Here is a 22229-nt window from a genome sequence, read left to right as displayed (position 1 = left end):
CTTCTTTGCACTGCAGAAAGCTGACCTGATAAGGCAGCTAGGCATTGTAAAGCCAGTGTATCAGGCCCTATGTCAGCCACACGCAACCCCCACTGTAGGAGATGTTCTGGAGGAGCATGGAAGAACGGGGTTCCAAGCACAAGTTGGCTAAACCAAGGATCAGGCCCATAGTACTGATAGAGCACTAGTCTATGTTCCAAGGACTTTGCAAACTTTTAGTAACGACTCCTACCAACATGCCTGGGAGAGAGGGAAATTGTATCATCTCCATTTTACCGCAAAACAGTGGCAGAGAGCATTGGTGTCCTCTTCAAGATCATCAAGGAGCAGTGTTCAGGGTTAAGGCTCAGGAGTTCATGGCACCCAGTCTACTGCTCACATCACTAGACCATGCCTCTCCCAACATGCTGTATAGAGTTCTAATCCAGATCAGGCTGGTTCTGGTTCTTAGAAAGAAGTTTCCAAAGATGCCATGCTTGTGTTTTGTTCCTCACACACACAGCACGGTATAGCACTGTAGAGCGGAGGTTGTGGGGAGGAATGTTCTCTCTCTTTTTAAAAAAACTCCTCTGTAAAATCACTATTGCAAAAGCTGGAGAGGGAAGGTCCTGATTCTAATCTAACACCAGTTTTACATCAGTGGAATGCCAATGAAATCAGTGTAGTGACTCCTAATGTGTAATCAGTCTGAGGGGCCAATTAGGTCCAAGATAGGTTGGGGAGCTGATCCTCCTCTTTTGCTGGTGTAAATGTGGCATATCACCACTGAAGTCACAGGAGTCACACTGGTGCAGGTGAGAGGAGAATCGGCTCCTGGGTCTGTAATTTTCAAAGAAAATAACATTAAGCTGTCAGATTGACCCTTATTCTTTGCTGAACTGGAATATTATGAGCTGGATGTTGTCAGTTTGCTTAAAAAGTAATTTTGTATAGTTTTTATTGTGGGTATGGTAAGCACAAGTTAAAGTGCTTTCTTTGGCAAAATGCTTTCAATAGTACCCATCCACTCAGACCCCAATCCTACAAACGATGAAGGTGCTTAACTTTGCCACCATGAGTAGTCACAATCCATGGTGACTCATGATCGTAAAGGTAAGAAGTTGCAGGATCCGGACCTTCGTAAGTGGTCAGACTCCTACTGGTCCCTTCACTGTGCAGCAGTGAATACAATCCAATAAAGATAGAGCATCTAATTTCATCATCTTCTGTAACAAATATCCCTGTGTATGCCAGGCATTCTATGGATTTTATTCCAGACCCTGGGGAAAAAATTGCTTTGAAATTTCCATTGTAGTTTTTTAAGAATAGTCTGGGCTTTCCCCAATTGCTTGTTAGTGGTTTTAATGCTTCTCAGCTAAGGCAGAAGATTGGAACAACATCTTTTTCAGATGAGAGAACATAGCAACTCATAGCAATTTACTCTGTATAATACTTATTCCCAAAATAATGTTACTGAACAGGAAAGAAATATCCTCCTATGATTCTGTTGAAGTGAACCTTTAAGAAATTCAAAACTGATGCCATAATGTTCTTGCATTATGCTGTTTATATGTATTATTTTGAGGGAATGTGTAATAATATGTCTTGTAAGACATTGTATGTATCGTTCTGTGTATAGAAAACTTAAATAAAAATACTTTGGCTTGAAACAAAGATTACAAGTTAATTATGTGCCTTTTTACAGTAATATCTATCTATCTTCCCATGGAAGTGGGTTTTGGGAGGAAGAGCATTTATTCTGTGTAGTTAAATTTTGGGAGTATAATTGACAGTTCCTTGATTCTGATGGTCTTAGTAAATCACATAGTGCTCTTATTTTCAAAATGCCTGAATCTCTGTGGGAAGGATTCTGCTTCTTATTCATGTCGAGTGGTCCTACTGATTCCAAGTGGCTGACTTGGAGAGTAAGATACTGCTCAGTCTGAGTAAATGTGGGAGAATCTGCTGTGGGCCCTGTGTCCTGTGAGATGTGCATTTTAGAAGAGATCTTTGAATAACAAGACAGTAGCTCAGAGGCTTTGGTCATATTTTACTATTAGGATCTCTTCTGTAAGCTGGGGAAATAAGGCATTCTTATCTCACTGATGGAGTTACAGGGCCAAATCCTTAGTTGGTGTAAATCATTAGCGTTCCACTGAAATCAGGGGAGATGTGCTGATTTCTAGTAGCAGAGGAGCTGGCCCATTCCGGGTATACAATATCTTATGTGCCAAATTCTGCCCTCCGTTACATCCATTGGGCCTGATTATGCACTCGCTGACACCACACTAGCCTCACGCTAGCGTAACTCATTGATTTCCACAGAGTTATATGGAAGTAAGATTGTGATTGGGCTCCATGTGTAACATATGGTACTACCTTGTTCTCCCTATATCTTTGTGTTTTCTGTCAGCCATTCTTCAACTCATCTCTGCTTTCCATGTTTGTGAAAGGCTTGAGAATCTGCCATTTTGTTGAGTGTTGGTCTTCAGGTAGGAAATGTGGTTTTTAACAGTGCCAGGATTGTAATATTACAAATGCTTAGCCACATGCACTTCAAAAATGCTCTTTGTTCTAAAGGCCTGGTCTTGCACTGTTAAAGTTAATGGGAGTTTTGCCATTGACCTCAATGGGTGCAAGATGAAGCCCTAACAGCAGATAATTTACCAAGAACTTTGCTAGGTAAAAAAATAACTTGTACTTTTTTTTTTTTTTTTAATATATTTTATGGAGAAAAACTTTGCAATGTATGTGGATCATGTAAATAAGGTCTTTTCCCTCCTGCTGATTCAATAAACCTCTTCCCAAGAGTGAAACAACTCAAAAGATGTTCCTGAGAGTATAAACTGATCAGGGAATATTCCTGACAGTAACATATAAATATTATGAATGAAAACAGCAGTAGTGTTCAATTCAAAACAAAATGTTAGACCAGTGGTTTTCAACCTATGATCCGTGGACAAATTTTAAATAATAGTTTTCCTGATTATGAAGATTATTATCTTCTATTCAATGCAGCAAGGAGGAAGAAGGATTACATGAAAATCCTTTCAAAAGCAGTCCATGAAAGGTGACTATTAAAATAAAGTTTCAGGTCCCAGGAAAGGTGTTCAATTTTTCTGATCAATCAAAAGTATGTGAATACCCACACCTACAGGTCAAAATCCAGAAATATTGTTGTTAGAGCACTAAATGGTGCCAGGTTTTCTCACAGTGCACGCTGAGCACGTGCAACATTTATAGTTGAATTCTGTTCAGTCAGTTTTCAGTCTAAGACTTCTATGGTAGGGATTCACGAGCCACAGGTTGAATTTCCAAAGGGGTCGGCACCTCCATTCCAAATTTTTTAGGGGTCCACTAATGAATAAAGATTGAAAACCACAGCGTTAGAACATTTTAAAGCTGTTTCAGGTTGGTTGTTGCAGTTAGAGGGCATCACTCCACAAAAGCTCAGAAGAGCAATAATCCCACTTCAGTTGTTACCTGTTCTCTTTATTATTTTGTTCTTTGTGCATCTATCCTGTATCTTTTTAATAAATACAATTTTAAGAAAAGCTTACAAATGCATTCACATGTACAAAAACAAACAACCCCACTGTCCCAATAAACAAATAATATGTTAGCATATACTAGCACTAATATCGAGCATTATGCATCAGGTCACTATGATGCAGTCAGTCCCAGCCATTCAGAAAACTGTGGACTAGTAGTTTGAACATAGACCTGGGAGCCAGAAGCTCAACGTTCTAATCCTGACATTCGCTGCAGCTTTAGGATCTCTGCCTCACTTTCCCCATCTGTAAAATGGAGCTAATATAAATTACTTACTTCAGAAGTGTTCTTATTTATGGTGGTGCAAATGTTAAGTGATACATTTTATTAATTTTGTATGGACTATAACAAGTGAAACTACTGAAATAGGAGGTTAGTAAATGATCTCATGAAAGAAAACCCAATGTATTAGTAGTAACAACTTCTTAAAATTGACTCAAAGAATCTATATGCTGTTAGATTTGAGCATTTTCTCTATTAGACTATAAACTCTGTGGCCAGAGTTGCCTTTTATTGTCTGTTTGTACAGCACCTGGCATAATGGGACTCTGATTTGGTTGACCTGTAGGCATTACCACAATAGAAATTTTAAATAATAGTTTTCCTGATTATGAAGATTATTATTTTATATTCAGTGCTGCAAGGGGGAGGGAGGATTACATGAAAATCCTTTACAAAAACAACACAGTGAAGGCAATGATTAAAATATATTCCATTAAACAGAAAAGTCAAAGGCAGGCAGAGCATTATCAAGGGAATTTCACTAACTCCAATATTTAACTGCTAATCTGACCCCAATAACTCTACAATTTATTCCTGCTATTGTGAATTGAATTTATCATATGAGTTTGATGTTTTCATTTAACTGAAAAGGGCCCCTTGATTTGTAAGTCACTGTTCCCATGCTGGAGAAGAAGGATAATCTCTTGAGGAAGGGGAAAAAATCGTAACGTGCCCGCCATGTGTCACAGACTCCAGATGGACACTTTGCAGCTGAATCCCAATTGGGGATCTGGCTAACACACATCTTAAATCAGCAGCGACTGAGACTGTGGACTTTATACATAAATGGCTCCATTTGGTCCGGCATATTCTTGTTTCATTCAGACAACCTCTGCTGTAGGGGAAATGGTCTTCTGGAGAGCATCATTCCAAACCCCAGCAAGATGAGTCACCGTTAAGGATGAAATGAATAACATGACTTGGCAGTATAAAACTGAAGAGGGAGAACAATAAAGATTCAGATCCCTGCATGTCCTTTGGAAGCCTGAGAAAGCAGATTTAGGAAATGTCTTTAGGATCTACAATGGTTGAAATTGCTGCTGGGTCAGGAAGATTCTGTGGAACATTACATTATAAATTCAACTCTGAGAAAAGCTGCCAAAAATACTAAATCTCCTGCCACATGGCTGCTCCTGATCTTCTGGGATTTCTTATCTACAAAGAAACATGTTTTGAGGCTATACAGAATAGCAGCGAATTTGACTTTCTAGGGCTCAGAATTATCCATTTACACCCTGCCACTACTGTTTCTGTCATGAAGTGAAGACAAAGCACCAAACCAGCAGCTGGTGAATGATTTGCCATTGTTCTATGGGGCAAAGCCTGCAGTTCCTCTTGGAGGACACGTTTATTTTTTGATATGCAGAAGGAGCAAATAAAACTCATCTAGACAAAGAGGTCTGTAACTTCTATGCCAAAGTGACTTGATCCCTCACAGGACTCTGAAAAAGAATTAAGTTGTTTTTGGTGGTACTTTGGTGGTTGTTCTTTTCTGACCAGAGCTTTTATTGTACTTCTGAGTTTTTGCTTGCCAGGCATCATTAAACCTGGGATGAGATCTAACAACTCGTTGTTGTTGTTGTTGCTCTGATTTGCTGGAATGCTTTTGAAGGAATAAGAATCTCATGTCTCAAACTAAGCTCTGCAGTACTGTGCAATGATTGTTTCAGTCCTCTGGATATTCTGACCAGTGTGTAGGACTTGATCAGGATCCCCACTATGAATAAAGGCTGCCCATTAAGGGTGGAGATCACTGAGAAGCAGGGATCTCAGAAACGATTTCTGCCCCAGTAATGTTTGCGTTGTATGGCTCACATGGTTCTTTGTATTTATCTAAACTTTTCCGTTTGGATTTTACATATACACAGCAGGTTAAATCAAAACTGTCCACATTCTCCCTATAATACAAAATCAGCTTCAGCTGTAAGGGGATATATTTTCCCCTCCTTTTTAATTACTGGTTAGAACTGAAAGGGTTTCTTAGATGGACGGTTAAAGGAGTTGTGATTAATTTGGTACCATATTTTATGTGTGCATTTTGTGACAGGAGACTTACAAACCTGTTTTTGACATGGTTTTGGCTTAATTTTCACGCTGCTGCTATATTACTGAGTGTCTTACTGTTCTTTTTTGAAATTCTTGGTAACAGTTTGCAAAAGTTTGATAAAATATAACTGGATAGCAACAACAGTACATTCTGCAAACTATGGCAAAAATGTGTCTTTAAAGATCCTGATAACTTAGAGAAGGAAATGCTGAGAGCTTTTTGAATACTTCATATTTTTTTAGAATGTAAGCAGGGTAAATGAATCTATTTTTTTCAGACTGTAATACCTTTTTGAAAAGGAATGATTTGTTCTTTTTGATGAAGATCATTGAATTTCATCTGTTGGCCTCAATAGCAGTCCAAAGACAAAAGAGGTCTTTCCTTTACCATTTTAATTTGATTTTGTATCTAAATTTGTACTTGCTTTAAAAATATTATGATGTTATTTTACAGTGGCGGTCATGAGTTTAAAAACCTACATATTTTTAATTGGTTTGCTCACTGTTTCCAAGGTCTAAATTATTTTCCTTATGTAAGCTTCCCTGATTCTTGCTTCCGTGGGAGTCTTCTTCAATGTCTTCCTGCCAAAGGCCTCAATCTCTCAGAGGCCAATGGAGCTATGCTGATTTATACCAGCTGAGGATCTGCCCCATTGTCTCTGTGGTAGATGCTTTCAAGGCAATGGCTTGATGAGAGTCTCACAGCTATTCTCAGCTGGAGGAAGCCTGGGTAAATCCTGGGCAAAATGGGAAAGTTGGTTTTGGAAATGCCAGTACTTTGCAAATTGCTACTCCCTGTAATTTTGCAGTTGGACAGTATTTAGTTGCCCTTTGATGATGATGATTGCTTTTGTGTGATTTGCATACATAGTCCTGTTTACTTGTAGAGAAGAGATTAGCTATTAACCTTAGTTTTCCAGGGAGCTGATTTTTATTTTCTTTTTTGCTTCCAGGTGTCAGTCAGTTTCTCCGCCTCCTCTCTTGTCCCCACCAAGAAGCCCAGCCTATCCTCTCAGTGACAGTGAGGAGTCCTGCCGGTCCACCAGGTTCACCAAAATTTCCAATTCCAGGCTGCTCCTGAAGGACTGGAGCAGCAGGGGGTCTGCGCTGAGAGGCGCCTCGGGGCTCCCCTCAGACACTGACTCTCCAGACCACCCTCTCAAAGCTGTCAGCATTGGCTCTTTGGAGAAAAGGCTCTCTGTTTTCAAGGCTGAGGACCAAAGAGAGACCCTCAAGGAGACTCAGGATGGGGATGCAATAGGGAGCCGTCAGTCCACCCGGAGCACTCTCTCCTTGGGAACTGCAGCCAGCTTACGGAACCTCTCTCTCAGCCGGCCAAGCGTTCACTCCCAGGCGCTGGACATCAGGCAGAAGATTACAGAATGGGAGTGCCGCAAACAGCCTTCTCCCAGGATGAGCGTGTGCATGGACAAGAGGGACGTCGGGGACAGATCCGGCAGTGAGGGCTGCCCTAGCATATTGCCCTCCCCTTGCAGTGAGAAGACTTTTGATTTCAAAGGGTTCCGGAGAATGAGCAGAACATTTTCCGAGTGCTCCTACCCAGAAACGGAGGAGGAGGAGCTCCCGGATAGAGATTCCTGCCATAGGTTGGAAAAGAGGCCAAGCAGGAGCGAGGCTCCTTCCAACGCTTTCTTCAAAGGACATGTCAGAAAAGAGACTTCTGCAGTGCTAAACAGAATACAGAAGATTGAACAGGCATTAAAAGAACAGCCTGGGAGGGGTCTCCCTCAGTTGCCAAGTAGCTGCTATAGTGTTGACAGAGGAAGGAAAAAGTCCATGACGCTGGGTACTGCGGAGGGTTTGAGTGAGAACGTGAGCGATAGCAAAGGAGGGAATGTTAGTTTTGGGAGGGATCCAGAAACACCTACTGAGACTGAAAAAAGTAATAAAACAAAACAAGAGGCTACCACAAATTCTGGTAGCCCTAAGCTGCTTCCTGAGGGCCCAGCTAACACAGCAGTGAACCCTGTGCCCAAACCCAAACGCACCTTTGAATATGAAGCTGATAAGAACCACAAAAGTAAACCAAGCAATGGTCTACCTCTTTCTCCTACACCAGCTGCTCCTCCCCCTCTCCCATCCACCCCTGCTCCCCCCGTGACCAGGAGACAGAAGAAAGAGTCACGCTTTCACAGAAAGTCCCAAAATAGGTAAAATCTGGGGAAATGTATTGCACGTGATATTAAAATAAATATAGAGTGATTTGTGAATAACAAGATTCTTCTCCCTTCTAATACAATGGTTTTTGACCCAAGAAAAGCAAGAAGCCTTGGATACTGGCTTGAGCTCTGTCCTCAAAGTGTGCTGACTGGATGTCAGCCTGGTACAGTACCTTTGTTTTATTACAGTTTTGAAGACAACTGGAATTCTCCTTCTAGGAAATCTGTATTCATCGAGGGAGCCTTTCTGTGAGTGCCCGACACCCACTAAAGGTCATCTGTGTCATTCTGGCACAAACACCTTACTCCAGATCTTTAATGAAACATAATTTCATTATTCTCTTAACTCTTTTAAGACAACCATTATCATTCTGTCAGTGTCCTTGCTGTATAAGTGTGTTAATGTCAAAGCACATCAAAAGGGGGTGCCTTTACATCTAAGGGTTGCAGACTCACCAGTAACCATGCCAGTTAGGTGGGATGTTATTGTCTGTTTTATTCTGTTCTTGGAATTGTCAGTCCTAAATGAGTGGCAATGGATTAGAGAGGGTTTAATTCTGAGAGAACCCTTACAGAGTGTCTCTTGTATGTATATACAAAACTGGTGACGAATATGGTATTTTTAAAGTGTTAGTCCATACAGCTACATTTCCACAGCAGACTGTTTGATTTTAACTGTGTGACTCCCTCTGACTTTTAATGGGACAAGTATGGCTCGAACTTGGTTTGCTACTTGGAAAATGTAGGGATAAAGTCTCATAAGCTTTCAAAATACTAATTTATAGACCTGTTTGGACGTTGTGTGTGTATAATATAATTCAGTATTTATAAATGAGTTTTACAAGTAACTGCTATGTGCTATTTTGAATGTATCTTATAAATTCAGTATCTGGTACTAGATATTGGCTCAAATTCTTGCTATTGTATGTCAGCACAACCTGACCTAAAATGTAATGGGCTAAGAGGAAGGGAGGATTGGGCTTTCAGATCCTGTAGTTTAGTTTCAAGAAACACCTGTTTCTGACTTGTATCAAATGACGTTACTATGGCTGTTTATCAAAGAAAGAGAATGAGAAATGTGAAAAGCCAAGATGTGGTTAGTAGTGTGTATCAGTGAACCCTGGCTGAAATCTTAGTGCGCAAAACCAAGCCTAAGGACTAATCACAGTTGCCCCTCTAGCTGCATCGGAAAGAAAGCTACACCCATTTTGCATAGTGCAGCATTGTGAATGTTCAGATCACTAGAAGTACTTTTTCCCCCTCTTATGTAAGTAATGATTTGCATTTGAAAACTTAAGCAAGTGATATAGTGAGGAAGGAGAATAGTGGGTAGCGCAGGGAATTGAGAATTCAGTGTCGGATCTGTTATTTATAATAATAATACCTAGCTCTTTTATAGCACTTTTCATCAGTAGGTCTCAAAGTGCTTTTCAAAGGCGGTCAGTATCACAGTCCCCATTGTACACATGCCAAGTGTTGAAAAACAGCCTGTGAGATGGTGAATATACACACACAGTCAACTGTACATGCAGTTTATGAATTCAGTCTTCTGTGGTGATTAGATTAGATAGTGAACTCATAGGGGCAAGGAACATTTCTTTGTACAGCACTTTTCACAATGGGGCCCCAGGCCTGAATGATTTGGGTGTTAGCATTAGACTTCTTCAGCCTGATTCCCCAGCTTTACACTAGTGTAGCTGTTCTGATTTCAGTAGAATTACTGTTGATTTACGCTGGTATAAGAAAGCAGTGAATCAAGCCTCTAAATTCTTTTTAAGTGATTGCAGTCAAGTGCTGCAGAAGCAAATTCAAAGCCTGGATTGATGTGCATTATAAATTCTGGCCCTTAATATCTCTGTGACTGTATTTTCTATCTGTAAAATGGGGATAATAATTCATGTGTTTGTAAAGTGTTTTGTCATCTTCTGATGCAAATTATTTAAGTGCCATGTTGTTCTTGTTATTAAAATTGGCATCTCTGAGCTGCCACCTTATTGAAAATAGATGTACTATTTTATATTAGCGCTATATATCAGAACAAACGTCTGTGCTGCTTTACACTCACTGGAATATCATGAGAACGTAAACATTTTGTTTAAACTATTACTTCTCTTTATGAGTGTTAATTTAGCATAAAATTAAATTGAAAAGTGGCTTACAATCTTCCATCCTTGGCTGCCAGGAGGGTAGATTCAGGCAGTATCCTTAGGATCTGGATCCTACAGTGTATGGGGAGCAGGAAAGCAGCAGTGAATGAGAGTATTGGGGCGTGTCTGACTTGGCTGGCCCCTGAAGAAAGAGTATGAAGAAAGGATCAGTCTCTTCAGGATGGGCTGTGTGACTAGGCTTTCTGGAACATCTACAAGAGATGGAGGAGTCTTTTTTGAAAGGCAGGGGGAACAATGCAGGGAAAGTATGGAAGATGTTTGGGGGAACTTGTTAGGAGGAAGATTTTTCCTGAGCAGGGGGGAGGAGCAATCTGTCCACATTTTTTAGGGAGCCCCAAAGATCTGGTGGATCCAGCATTTTAGTCTTACTACATCCCCTGTGGAAACAGATAGTTTCCTAAATCTTGTCACTTCTTAGAAAGATGACTGCCATTATCAGGAAGCTCAAAGAAGCTAATAATAATAATGAGAAAGTCAACTTTCAAAGGCAGCACAGTGCTTGTCAGCAGATGGTTCTTATTTCTGGGATTATTTTCAGTTGCACGAGTGCATGAGTTCCCTTGTCCCATGGATCCAGAAACGACTTTTTGTGGCTTATGCAATGCCATGATATTATGATGTTGCATTTAAATAATTGAAATCAATGGGAGTTAAAGGCCTAGCCTGTTTAGACATTTTTGAAAATCCCTCTATATCCTTATCTTCATCTTTAGGAGCCTAAGTAGTTTTGAAAACTGGCCCTAAGCCTCTGAGTTGCTGTACTGATGGTTTATGTTAGAAACAGGCCTGAACCAAAACCTCACAGCCAAGCATATCCTAAGTTTTGGAGTGAGTTCAGATCTGGATCTGAAACTCAGGGTTGGCTCCTATCAGCATCCCGTGTCAGTAACATGGATCTGAACATCCTCAGGCTTTGAGAAGGAACCATAGGCCCCCTGTCTAATCACAATGGACCAGCAATCCATGAGGCTAAGCCCAGAGGACCAAGAGCTGTGCACCTACCACTCCTCACCCCTCATGCCCCTGATGAACAAATCAGAGAGGGGGAAGCAGTGGGCAGAGCCTGATTTCCATCTCACCAACACTCCAGCCAGCAGGATGGAGCCGGCGTGAATGAAAAAGTAAGCTACACTAGTAGGAAGGTTTCAGTAAATTACCTCCTCCTGGAGCAAGTGAGGAGCAGGGAAGGAATTGAAACTCCTGGGGTAGCACAGCTTCAGGCTATCAAGTGCCAGCCCTGTCACATGTTCCCACAGTCCAGTTGGATTATTTTTGAAGCCAGCTGTGCTGCAGGGATGGCCCTGAACTTGTACCTCCTAACTATTGTGATGTGAGGTGGAAAGAAGGTGAGGGGCCCAGTACTGGGGCTAGTCTCCCTCAGCAGCCAGAGATCTCAACCCAGCTTCCCCCAGAGAGCCCTGAGTATTCATTCACCTCCAGACACCCCTAAAACAGCTTTCAGCCCTCAGATAGCAAACAGCATCTCTGGATATCCTCAGCCCCCACCCCTCCAACTACCTTATGGTACTGACCTTCTAAGCTGTCTGGTTTTGTGCAGCTCTGTATTCCATCCTTGCCACTGCTTGGGACAGTATGCGAGAGAAATCAGTGACTCTTTTACCCATGAGAAACATTGCTCATGGAGCTGCACAAACCTTGGTAGCTATGCATTGCCTCTTATGCATGGCTGAGCCTAAAAGCTCAAACGAGCTTTTTTTTTTTAATTAAAATTCAGTAGCCATGTAAAACCAACATGGTGCTTCAGCTACAATTGTTGTTGATACTACTAACGGCCAAGTTTTTTTTCCAAAATAGAAACCTACGTTTATTTAGTCAGTCATCCATATCTAGGCACCTGATTTTCAAGCAACCCAGCAGCTCCCATTTTTTTAAAGCCTTGAGCAATGTGTATACCCCATTGCCCGCTCTATGCTTCTGATGGGATAATGGGTATTGAAAACTAAATTAAGAGAGTAAACTGTTGCTGTGAGTTTCCAGGTCTCCTGGTGCATCTGGGGAAGGCATAACTTCAAGAGAGCATCTTTCTCCTGGGAAGAAAGGGCATTGTATTCCAGTAGCTGAAGCACAGGACAGGTTCTAACCCTAGCTCTGCTATTGAACTATTCTGTGGCCTTGGGCAAATCATGTAACTTTTCTGTGTCTCTGCTTCTCCATCTATAAAATGGGGATGATAATAATTCTTTACCTCACAAGAGTGTGGAGGGCCAGTTAAATCTTTAATATTGTAAACTACTTTGAACACATAAAACAGACTTAAAATGTATTGTTGTTGTTATACAGACAAAGGACAAGGCATCACGACAGGCATCTCTGCCTGTTCTGGGGAGGCAAATACTGTTATCGCCCTTTTAAACTGACTGTAGGCATTACCATTTTCATATTAAATCCCATTTTTGCCGTCTGAAAGGAGGGAAGAAGCAGTGAAGGAAATCAAGCAAAGAACTATAAACGTGACTGTATTCTTAAATTAGTGATCAATGTCCCAGCTATGACACACCTATGCAGTACTTATTATAAAGAAGCAATACATTAGACATAACATCTATATTTATTCTTTCATAATGTCTCAAATAATGTTTTAACAATATTGCACATGACTCAGGTCACTGTCTTTCAGCATGACTGGAGCTGGAAGGATGGTCCAGTGGTTAGGGTGGTAGCTTGGGTCTCATGGCACTTGGATTCAATTTCCTGCTGTATCTTCAGCTCCCTCTGGGACCTTCAGCAAGTCACTTAGGCCCAGATTTTTAAAGGTATTTAGGCTTGCAACACCTAACTGATTTAGGAGCTGAAGTCTCATTTTCCAAAGGGATTTTGGGCACTAAATCCCATCAATTCTCAATGAGATTTAGGCTGCCAAGTGCCTAAACCCCTTTTGAAAATGAGATTTAGGCTCCTAAATCAGTTGTGTTGCACAATGCCTTATAGCAATAGACTCAAAGCGCTCAATCTATTTAGTTTAACAAAAAGAAGGTTAGGGAGTGATTTGAGTACAGCCTATAAGTATTTATGTGGGGAACAAATATTTAATACAAGGCTCTTCAGCCTAGCAGAGAAAGGCATGACATGATCCAATAGCTAGAAATTGAAGCTAGACAAATTCAGATTGGAGATAAAGCGTAAATTTTTGAAAGTGAGAATAATTATCTATTGGAACAATTCACCAAGGGTCATGGTAGATTTTTCCATCACTGGCAATTTTTTTAAATTGGGATTGGATGTTTTTCTATGCAAAGTGCTCTAGGAATCATTTTGGTGAATTTCTCTGGCCGGTGTTATACAGGAGATCAGACTAGAAGATCACAATGGTCCCTTCTGGCCTTGGACTGTATGAAATTTATGAAATGCTGAGCACAGTACTGCCTAAATGCCTTTAAAAATCTGGGCCTTAGTTTCTCTGTGCCTCAGTTCTCCATCAATACAATGGGAATAATAGCATTTCCCTACCACACAGGGGTGTTGGGAGGATGAAGACAGCAAAGACTGTGAGGCACTCAGATATACTATAGAAATGGCGGTTATATGTAAATGCCTCAGATAGATAGGACCTGTTCTTTTCGTTATGCTGTTTAGTAATTCACTTAGGGCTTGAGGGTGCCCTGGACTAATTGGCCATGTAGGGATACACTAGGCAGTAAGAACCCCATTTGTGTCTTTGCATGGCTACCCAATCTTGGGTTTGGGTGGAAAGGATGGGGAATGGAAAGAGCCTTTGGTCTACCAGCCTGCACAGCTGAACTGGCTTATGAGGTACCGTGATTTCTTGCTGGTACAGGCCAGCAGCAACATGGAGGAAACAGAGAGGGAATTTTACCTCACAGAAGCACAATTCCTTCCCTGGGCAGCGCAGCCATGTGCCACTCCCTACACAGGGCTTGCCACAACCCCAGTCCTTAGAGCCCATCTCATAAATGTTCAGTGATTTTATCATCACTCAGAGAAGAAATGAGCAGCTGATTATTTTGGTCATTATAAAACCTTGATACTAATTACTTTGTTGCATTGTTTTACACTCTAGAAAATCCTTTGAGTTTGAAGATGCTTCGAGCCTGCAGTCTTTGTACCCTCCCTCCCCAACTGAGAATGGTACAGAGAGCCAGCATAAGTTCGGATCCAAGAGCACATTAGAGGAGAATGCTTATGAAGACATAGTAGGTAAGGACCTGTTACAGCACATGGAATAGCTACTTGATGTTGAGCAATTGTGGTTAGACAGCACATTGTTGAACACATGCCCTGAACAAGAACTCTCAGCTGCTGCCAGTAAGGAGAAATGAAAGGGGGTGGGGGGTAAATGGGCCAATGCGTCGGAGCAAACATATTATTCAAAGTCTGCACGCAGGAGGTCTTGATTCCTTTGAACCTCATTGAATGTCTTATTGGAAACAGATTGTTTGGTCAGCCATTATTTGGCTTTTCATGGACTAACTCACTCTTTCCCAAGGTCTTGCGTTGAAGCCACAGTGGGTTTAAAACGTACAGGGGGAACAATAGATGCAGAGTTTACGGAACTATCAAACAGCAGGGCTATTCTTCTTGAAGTTGTGTGGTCAGCCTATGCCCTGGAGGACTTCTGTGTGGCGTGTCCCATAGCAATTGTTCTGTGATCTCCCCTCACTCCTAGTCGATTTGATTTGTTAAAAAGAATTTCATCTTCCTGTGCCTATAGAGCTGTTAGGAATGTAGAACGTTGTCTTGATTAAGCCTCAGAAATAAAAATAGTCTTCCTTGGCCCAAGAAGAAAATGACTGGCCCTTCCTTATTGTATACGTTCTTTTAACATATGCCCATCAAAAAGATCGGTATGATAATTGGAACTAGGAACTTGGACCACAGATTTTCCATATGGGTGAGGGGTGCCTGCATTTTTTTAAAGAAGAGTTTCCAAATGGCACTCCTGGACACGGAAGCCTTTTTGTGTACACAGAACAGTTGGCGGTGGCAATCCAGGTCCTCTTTCCACCCCACCCCCCCCTCCGCCCTGTCTGTCTTATCTATCTGCAATACTAAAGCACCTGTCACTATTGCTGTGGTATCTAGAGGTTGAACAGAAAAATGGGACTTGATCCTGCAAGGTGCTGAGCACACTCAACTCTTCTTGAAGCCAGTGGCAGTTCAGGGTTCTCAATACCTAGCAGAACTGGGCCCACAGTGGGATCTGCCTAGAAGGAACAGTCAGACCTTCTTACTCCTTGGTTTAGCTGTCTGCTTTTAGCTTTCTTTGATCACACTGGTGGTTTTTCTTCTCCTCCAATTATTGAAGGCATGCTTTTGGCAAAGAGGTAAGTCGTGAAGAGGTGAACAGCTATTCTTCCCCGGTCACTTTTGTGGCGGTGTCCATAAGCTTCAGGCTTGCTGTTGAGATGGCTGTGTCTCTGGCTCCCTTGAGCTTACAGCTGGGCTCTGTTAGTTGACATGCTGCTGACGTGGCACATCCTGGCAGAAGATGCTGGTCTTGGAATAGCCTGGGCCTATCCCACTAAGGGACTCTGCCGGTTAGTGACAGAGCTTTGCAATGCAAGCGAGCGTACTTCATCCCTCTCCTGGACAGACTAGCAATAGAAATGAGGGTGCAGTTCATTTTCCAGGTCCATTCAGCCTTTGGTCTTTCTGCTGAGACTGTCAATGTGGTTGTCAGTTAGTAGTGGTTTTCTGTAATGTGTGCGGTCGGGCACTCATGGTTGGGGTCAGATTACCTTACCAGGGAAACAAAAACCTGTTAAAAATATTCCTCAAACCCTTTATGTTTAATTTTTTTAAAATGGAGCGGAGAACCTGATCACTAATATGGACAGACAGACACAGCTGGCCTTATGGTGCTAACAGTGTCTCTTTGTTCATTCTTCAGGCCAAATTCTGCCCTGGGGAGGGCAGCTCCCACTGGCTTCAGTGTAAGTCTGGTGCCCACACATCTGAAGGCAGAATTTGCCCCTTTCTGTTTTAGAACAGCTTGGCTGGGCTTTCCAGCTCTCTCACTCGAAAGAGATGCTCTCAGAACTGCAGAGGTGCTTCTGTCCCATCTGTGCACTTAAACCAGCAAGAAGGGCTGTGTAGGCAAAAGAATATACTTGGCTTGAAGAGTTCTCACTAGTAATCGCAGAAATTCTACATAAACCGACCGACCCCCTGTGTAGCTGGGGAAACCATATTGCGCATTACATTACACATCACTGCTCAGAGACTGTCAACACACTGCCAGATGTTAGTTTAACACTTGTTTTCCCCCTTTCTGTGTGTTTTTATATTATCAAATCAAAACAAAATGCTGAGCATTGGCAAGAATATGCCTTTTAGCCAAAAGAGACCCAGGATCCAGTGAAACAGAATAATAATTTACTCTTCTATCTTCTGAGAACTATAAACCTGCTCCCTGAAGATTATAACTTGGTACATTGACAGGGCATTGGGGAGAGTCTGCAGGGTTTCTCATCTGTGGATAAACAGAACTTCATTGTTTTCCACTTCTTTCCAACACCCTCTTTTCCAAAGTGCTACATTAAATACATGCCATGAAGGAAGAATACCTAATGAATATAATTCTTTATAGAAACCATCACACGTTAATAGAGTAAAGCCAAAGCAAAGCAGTTTGATCTCAGCCTTTAATGAAAATCTGATAGTGTAGTCTACTTGATCAGTTGTCATCTAACACATTATACTTCATAATTAACGCGTAACTGGTAATTTTAGGCTCAAATCTTTAAAGAGCACTTTTGTGCATGCCATCCTAGGTTGTGCTCATGCAAGCCAGATGCATGCAAGAATGCATTTTGTAGGTTTGGGGCTTAAATCATTTAAAGAAATGACTTTCTGTCACTGATAAATGGGTTTTCATGTGAATGATTGACCTAGAGGTGAAAATCTGTCTAGCCCATAACTTACTGTCTGAGTCATCTAGTCACCTAAAGCCTCACTGGTAACTAACTGACCATGACTGTAGTAATACAGAAAGTTTTGCCAAAATAAATATTAATAATGCTGGTAAATGTATAAAACGCAAGATCAAAGCAGAGAATCCCAGGCATTGCCATGGAGTTCCTTCTCCTGGGAGAAGGCTGCAGAATATCTCAAGGTCTAAAAATCCATATTTTTCATCCACCTTGCTTATCATTCTGTCTAAGCTCTCTCTTGGTGGATGCAGAATTCAATCCTTGGGAGCTGTACTGTCTGCTGCTAGCATATGTATAGTGAGCCGTTGGTAGCAGGAGTCTGTCCTTTCAGTGGAAAATGGATGACAGTTGTGGATGCTTGCCTTCTTTGAGAGAGAATTATCTACAAGAGAAGAGTGTCTCTGAAAAGCTTTTATAATATATGGGGCAGTTACATGAGCGCTATCTGATACTGAACTCTATAACCAGAGCTAATGCAGGGATCAAAGTGTTACCTTCAGGCATGAAAAGATCATTCAGATTGTTTTTTGGCAGTGGTTCTCTATTTGATAACCTTACATTGTCCTAATGCATACTTACACCATATTTTTGTCTCCCTTCCTCCATGGAGTCTTTTCTTTTCTTTTCTTGTTCGGGCTGGGGAAGGCAGGAAATAAGGGAGTGGTTGATTATTGTTGCTAGTTTATTTTGTTTTTAATTTATACTAGTCAAAGAGCTGAATTAACAAAGTGTTTTAAACTGTAATTTTAAATTATTTGATGGAACTGTTTGAAGTCCGTTAAAGTATGAAAGTTGCAAGACAGAAACATTGTTTCATTTTGTAACATTTTTGTAATTTTCACAGATTAAATGTAAATTCAAGAAAGAGACTGGAAAATAATGATCCCCTCTGCACTGAGTAATAACATATTAGATAAAGGGGAGCACATTCCTGATATTAATCAGAGCTGTACTCAATGTGCGTGGAACCATGTGGGCTTCATTTATCTTCCCTACTGGAGCTTGGTGGAATGTGAAAGTCATAGTAAACTTTACATAATTTTGCTTCTTGTGGTTTAGAATGAGTCTTTAATCAGACCCAAATTGCTGTGGCTTTATAAATTCAGTTGGGGAAACCTATCGTGCTTGGCTTGGTATACATTTAGAAAATTATCACAGAAATATAACAGAGATGTCTGAAAATGTTGCTTCTGCTGCTCTTATAGACAACGGCATTGCCTGCCATATGTGTCGTATGTTTTCAGTTTCCCAGCCCCTTTCCCAATGATCAGTGAAATCATTTTTAAGTTTGTTATTTAACTAAATCTAATAATCTAATCTATGGTATTTCTAAAGCACCTCTGACCTTAGTGTCTAGCCTTTAGAAGAAAGCAAATGCTGTTATTGCACTGAGGGTGAGCTAAATGAGTGTGAGATGAAGACCATGCAAAGTTCATAACAGTTACCTCTCCACAGTCTTAAAATTTTGATGGAAAACTGATAAAATCGTGATTAAATAAAACCAACCAAACAAAAAAATGGGCAACAATTCATATTAGAAAATAGACTATGTTAAAAATTCTAATTTTACAATTTTTACAATTTTACAAGTACTGTTTAAGAGTTTATTCATGCCAAGAAACACTTCTTACCTTCTGAACTGTCAGAGTGCTGGGTTCATTAAAATAGGTGGAGATCTTCTCCGACATGAGACTATATAGAAAAGCCACTGTTCATCAGGGCTGCACATGCTCAGACAGTGTGTTGCATCTCTGGCACATCTGGAGTTGCCCTGTCCAGGAAAGATCCTACCCTTTTTGCTGAGAAATCTGTCCACCCCGACTACTGACAAAGACTACTGAGAAGAATGGGGCTGATTTACATTCTTTTCTCCTCTGTGCTCTATTAATCGTGATCTTGTAATTAGAAGCTCTATGGTTTCTTGTTTCTCTGCTATTTATGAAATCATGGAGCCCTATTAAACACACAGTATCATGTATATGTATCAGATTGTTCTTCTAACAGGTGTGGTCCTTTATTGGACATTTGTTGGAGAAACGATTTATTGCAGTCACATGCACTGGTGCAGAGACACTTTGTTCCCATGATAGAGCAGGTTCTCATATCTTGCCATACACAATAATTTGTTCATTTACTAAATTTCTGTCTTCAGTGTTATGGATCTAAAGAGACTGCAGATGATGATATATTGTAACTGTAAAAATTAGTGTAAGAGAGAATGCAGGTAAATTCATCATCACTGTGAGTCTTTTAGCTGAGACTAGATGAGAGATGGTTTAGTGAACCTCAAATTATTTGACTCCATAGTGTTCACTTTCATAGTAGAAAAGAATAACTCCCTCCACATTAGGAAGTTCTAGGTGGAATTCTATAGCATGTGTTACACAGGAGGTTCAGACTAGATAATCATAATGGTCTTTTCTGGCTTGAAAACCTATTAAATCTATGAGAGACAATGGAGCTATGCAGATTTACATCACTTGAGAATCTGGCCCTTTGATTTTAAGCAGGACTGGCTCAAGAAAAAAGATGTATAAGAACAGTACCTACAAAGAAATTCCTCTGTTTTTTTTTTTTTTTTTAAAGAAGAAGGTTAAGCAAATTGACTTTGGGACGCAGTCCGGTAGTAAGAGAACATGGGGAGGCAGCACTTTTCCTTGCACTGTTGCACTCTGCCTTGTACAATACGCAGGGAGGACACTATATTATAGACTAAACTTGGAATGCTCTGAATGCTTTGTACATTACATACAGGGCCAGAATTACTTTTTCTAGCATGGAGTGTGGTAAATTACATCCTGGTCCCAAGCCCCCTCAAATGACAGATGCACCACAGAAGAAGGCCAATTGTGGTATTGCCACTGCCTTCCACTGCCACTGTCTTCCACTTCCATAGGCTAATTATTTGGGTCAGGGGCAGATTTCAGTTTGTGGCCGGGACTCCATAGGCACTCCACTGCTAATGGGCTGTACTGAACAAGTTTATATCCTGGCTGCATTGGTAACACGCCCTCGCTGTTTAATGCTGCACGCTTTGGGGCTGTATTAGTCCTTCCTCCCTAATGCTTGGCATGTTTTCTGCCAGGGTCTTTCCCCACATCTTTACTCCTCTGCCAGAAAAGCTCCAGCTGAATCTATCCCATAACGTTAATTATTTTTCATAATAGCCTTTTGTGGTAGATAAGATAACTCCGCCATGGGAGTTTTGCCTTTGTCTTCAATAGGATCAGAATCAGTCCCTAAGTAGTAGTATGTCTGTATTACAGGAGGGGACACTGGTGCACACAAGTTAAGTGACTTGTCCAAGGCCATATCAGGGAAGCAGTGTCAAAACTTGGATTAGAACTCACTAGTAGCAGATTCCTGGTCCTGTGGTTAGACCACTAGACCATGTTTCTCTGGCTTACTGTCATGGTTGATATAATCAGCACTCTGGGGGGTATTTTGTTCATAAAGTGTAGGTAAATTTTCAACCACCATTTTAAATATACCGTAGACTGAACAAGAATGGAAGATAGATACCACAACAAATATCCACAGTCAGGAAGTGCCCATGTAGGACCCACTCCAGTGGAATAGGAACTGCTGTTGAAAAGCTGCCAAGCTTCTAGATAGACAAGGTATTAAAGAAGGACAGAGAGTACAGAAAGGGGGAAGAATGAAAGGATAGTTAGTTTGTATTGTGCACATATCTGTGCAAAAATTATTACAATAAGCAGAGTACAAACTGGAGATTATAAATAAACAAATTGATTTTATTTTAAAGTTGGGCTGTGAAGTTCATGTCCAGATCTGGATACTAACCCCCTGAAAGAGTGGAGGCCTGGGATTTTGGCAGTGCTTATTACAGTGATAGGAGCTAGCTTTAAAGTTTGGCTCTAGATTCAGATCTGACCTCTCTTTCTCCCGCCCTCCACATCCAGAGTTTTCCTTTGGCCTATCATGGGGACTGGAGACCGTCACAAATTCCTGATCTGGTTCCAAACTTCCCCAAAGTTCAGGTATGTCCAGAGCCAGGATTTGGGTTCAGACCCATCTCATTCTTATTTATTTGTCAGACATTCAGAGATTATTTGAGGCCATACAAAATGCTCCATTGACGACTGTGAAGCTGCCAGTGAGCTGAATTATACCTGTGTTTTTAAAGATTGGTTTGAAATAAAAGGTGATAGTTAAGTTGTGTTGGAAATCTGGCCTTCTGAGAAAGGAGGTAAGCAGGAAAAGGAGACACACAGAAGAACTGAGCAGCTTAAAGTAGATGCAGTTGCTGGCAGCCACTGTATTCGCTTTGATGGTTGCCGAATTGCTGCAGCCTGCAGATGAAAACTGAAGGACTTGTTGTATTTCTAAAATTAAAATGCAATTTCTGAATGGGGTTGAAGCACCCCCTTGTTTGCCGTGGGGGTTATACTGGAAAGAGTTTGCTGCTTACGGAAGTTGCTCCCCAGAATGCAGAGTCTGTGATAGTGGCTGGCCTTTGTGAGGAATATGTACTGGGAGGGAGGTTCTATGTGCTCTCTTGCTCTCCATACCTGTTCACAAGCCACTCGCACTTCCTTTATGTATGTTCAGTAGCCTTTGGACAATTGGAAACTTTGAATAGTCACATTTGTAGCTGCACATGGCATTGTAAGGACAGAGACAATGCCAACTGCAATATCACACTTCCGTTCTGTCTGAAATGCCTGTAGCTACTGACGTTATAACTAACACCTAAGAAGACCAGAGCCAAAGTAAATTAGAGGAACACAATATTTTCTCTATTCTTTCTGTTTGTTCCTACGCATATTTCGCTGTACTTGGGGTGGAGTCCATTTTGTGGTTTTTCCAGTGTGGCTGGTCAGTGTCCCGTGTTCTGTGTGCGTGGCTCTTTCTCACAGCGACCAGGGAAAGCAAAACATTGAAAAAATAAATTGATTGTAAAAGTCCAAAATCGGCAGACAGATACAGGAGCAGGCATAGGTAACTTTTTTTGTTCATTCACTAGATTTCAAGGTGACTCTGCCCATGTAAATCTCATGATTCACACCCTCAACTGATACCCACACACGCTAGCGAGAAAAACATCTCCTCCATTCAGAGCACAACATTGACTGGGTGCAGGGTTTTCT

The 22229-nt window shown here is 41.2% G+C and overlaps 1 protein-coding gene across 1 annotated transcript in view; it reads left to right on the top strand.

Moving 5' to 3' along the window:
* Window positions 1-22229, top strand: part of DENND2B (DENN domain containing 2B) — a 163904-nt gene that overhangs the window by 59582 nt on the left and 82093 nt on the right. Inside the window, exons 3-4 of the mRNA XM_067540751.1 lie at window positions 6813-8030; window positions 14247-14393. Coding sequence (XP_067396852.1) covers window positions 6813-8030; window positions 14247-14393 — 1365 coding nt within the window. The remainder of the gene's footprint in view (window positions 1-6812; window positions 8031-14246; window positions 14394-22229) is intronic.

Source organism: Emydura macquarii, unplaced genomic scaffold (assembly GCF_026122565.2).
Source record: "Emydura macquarii macquarii isolate MOO-44397 ecotype Brisbane River unplaced genomic scaffold, CSIRO-AGI_Emac_v2 contig_587, whole genome shotgun sequence".
NCBI lineage: Eukaryota > Metazoa > Chordata > Testudines > Chelidae > Emydura > Emydura macquarii.
The sequence above is the reverse complement of the archived record's forward strand: the minus strand, read 5'-3'. Positions and strand labels throughout refer to the sequence as shown.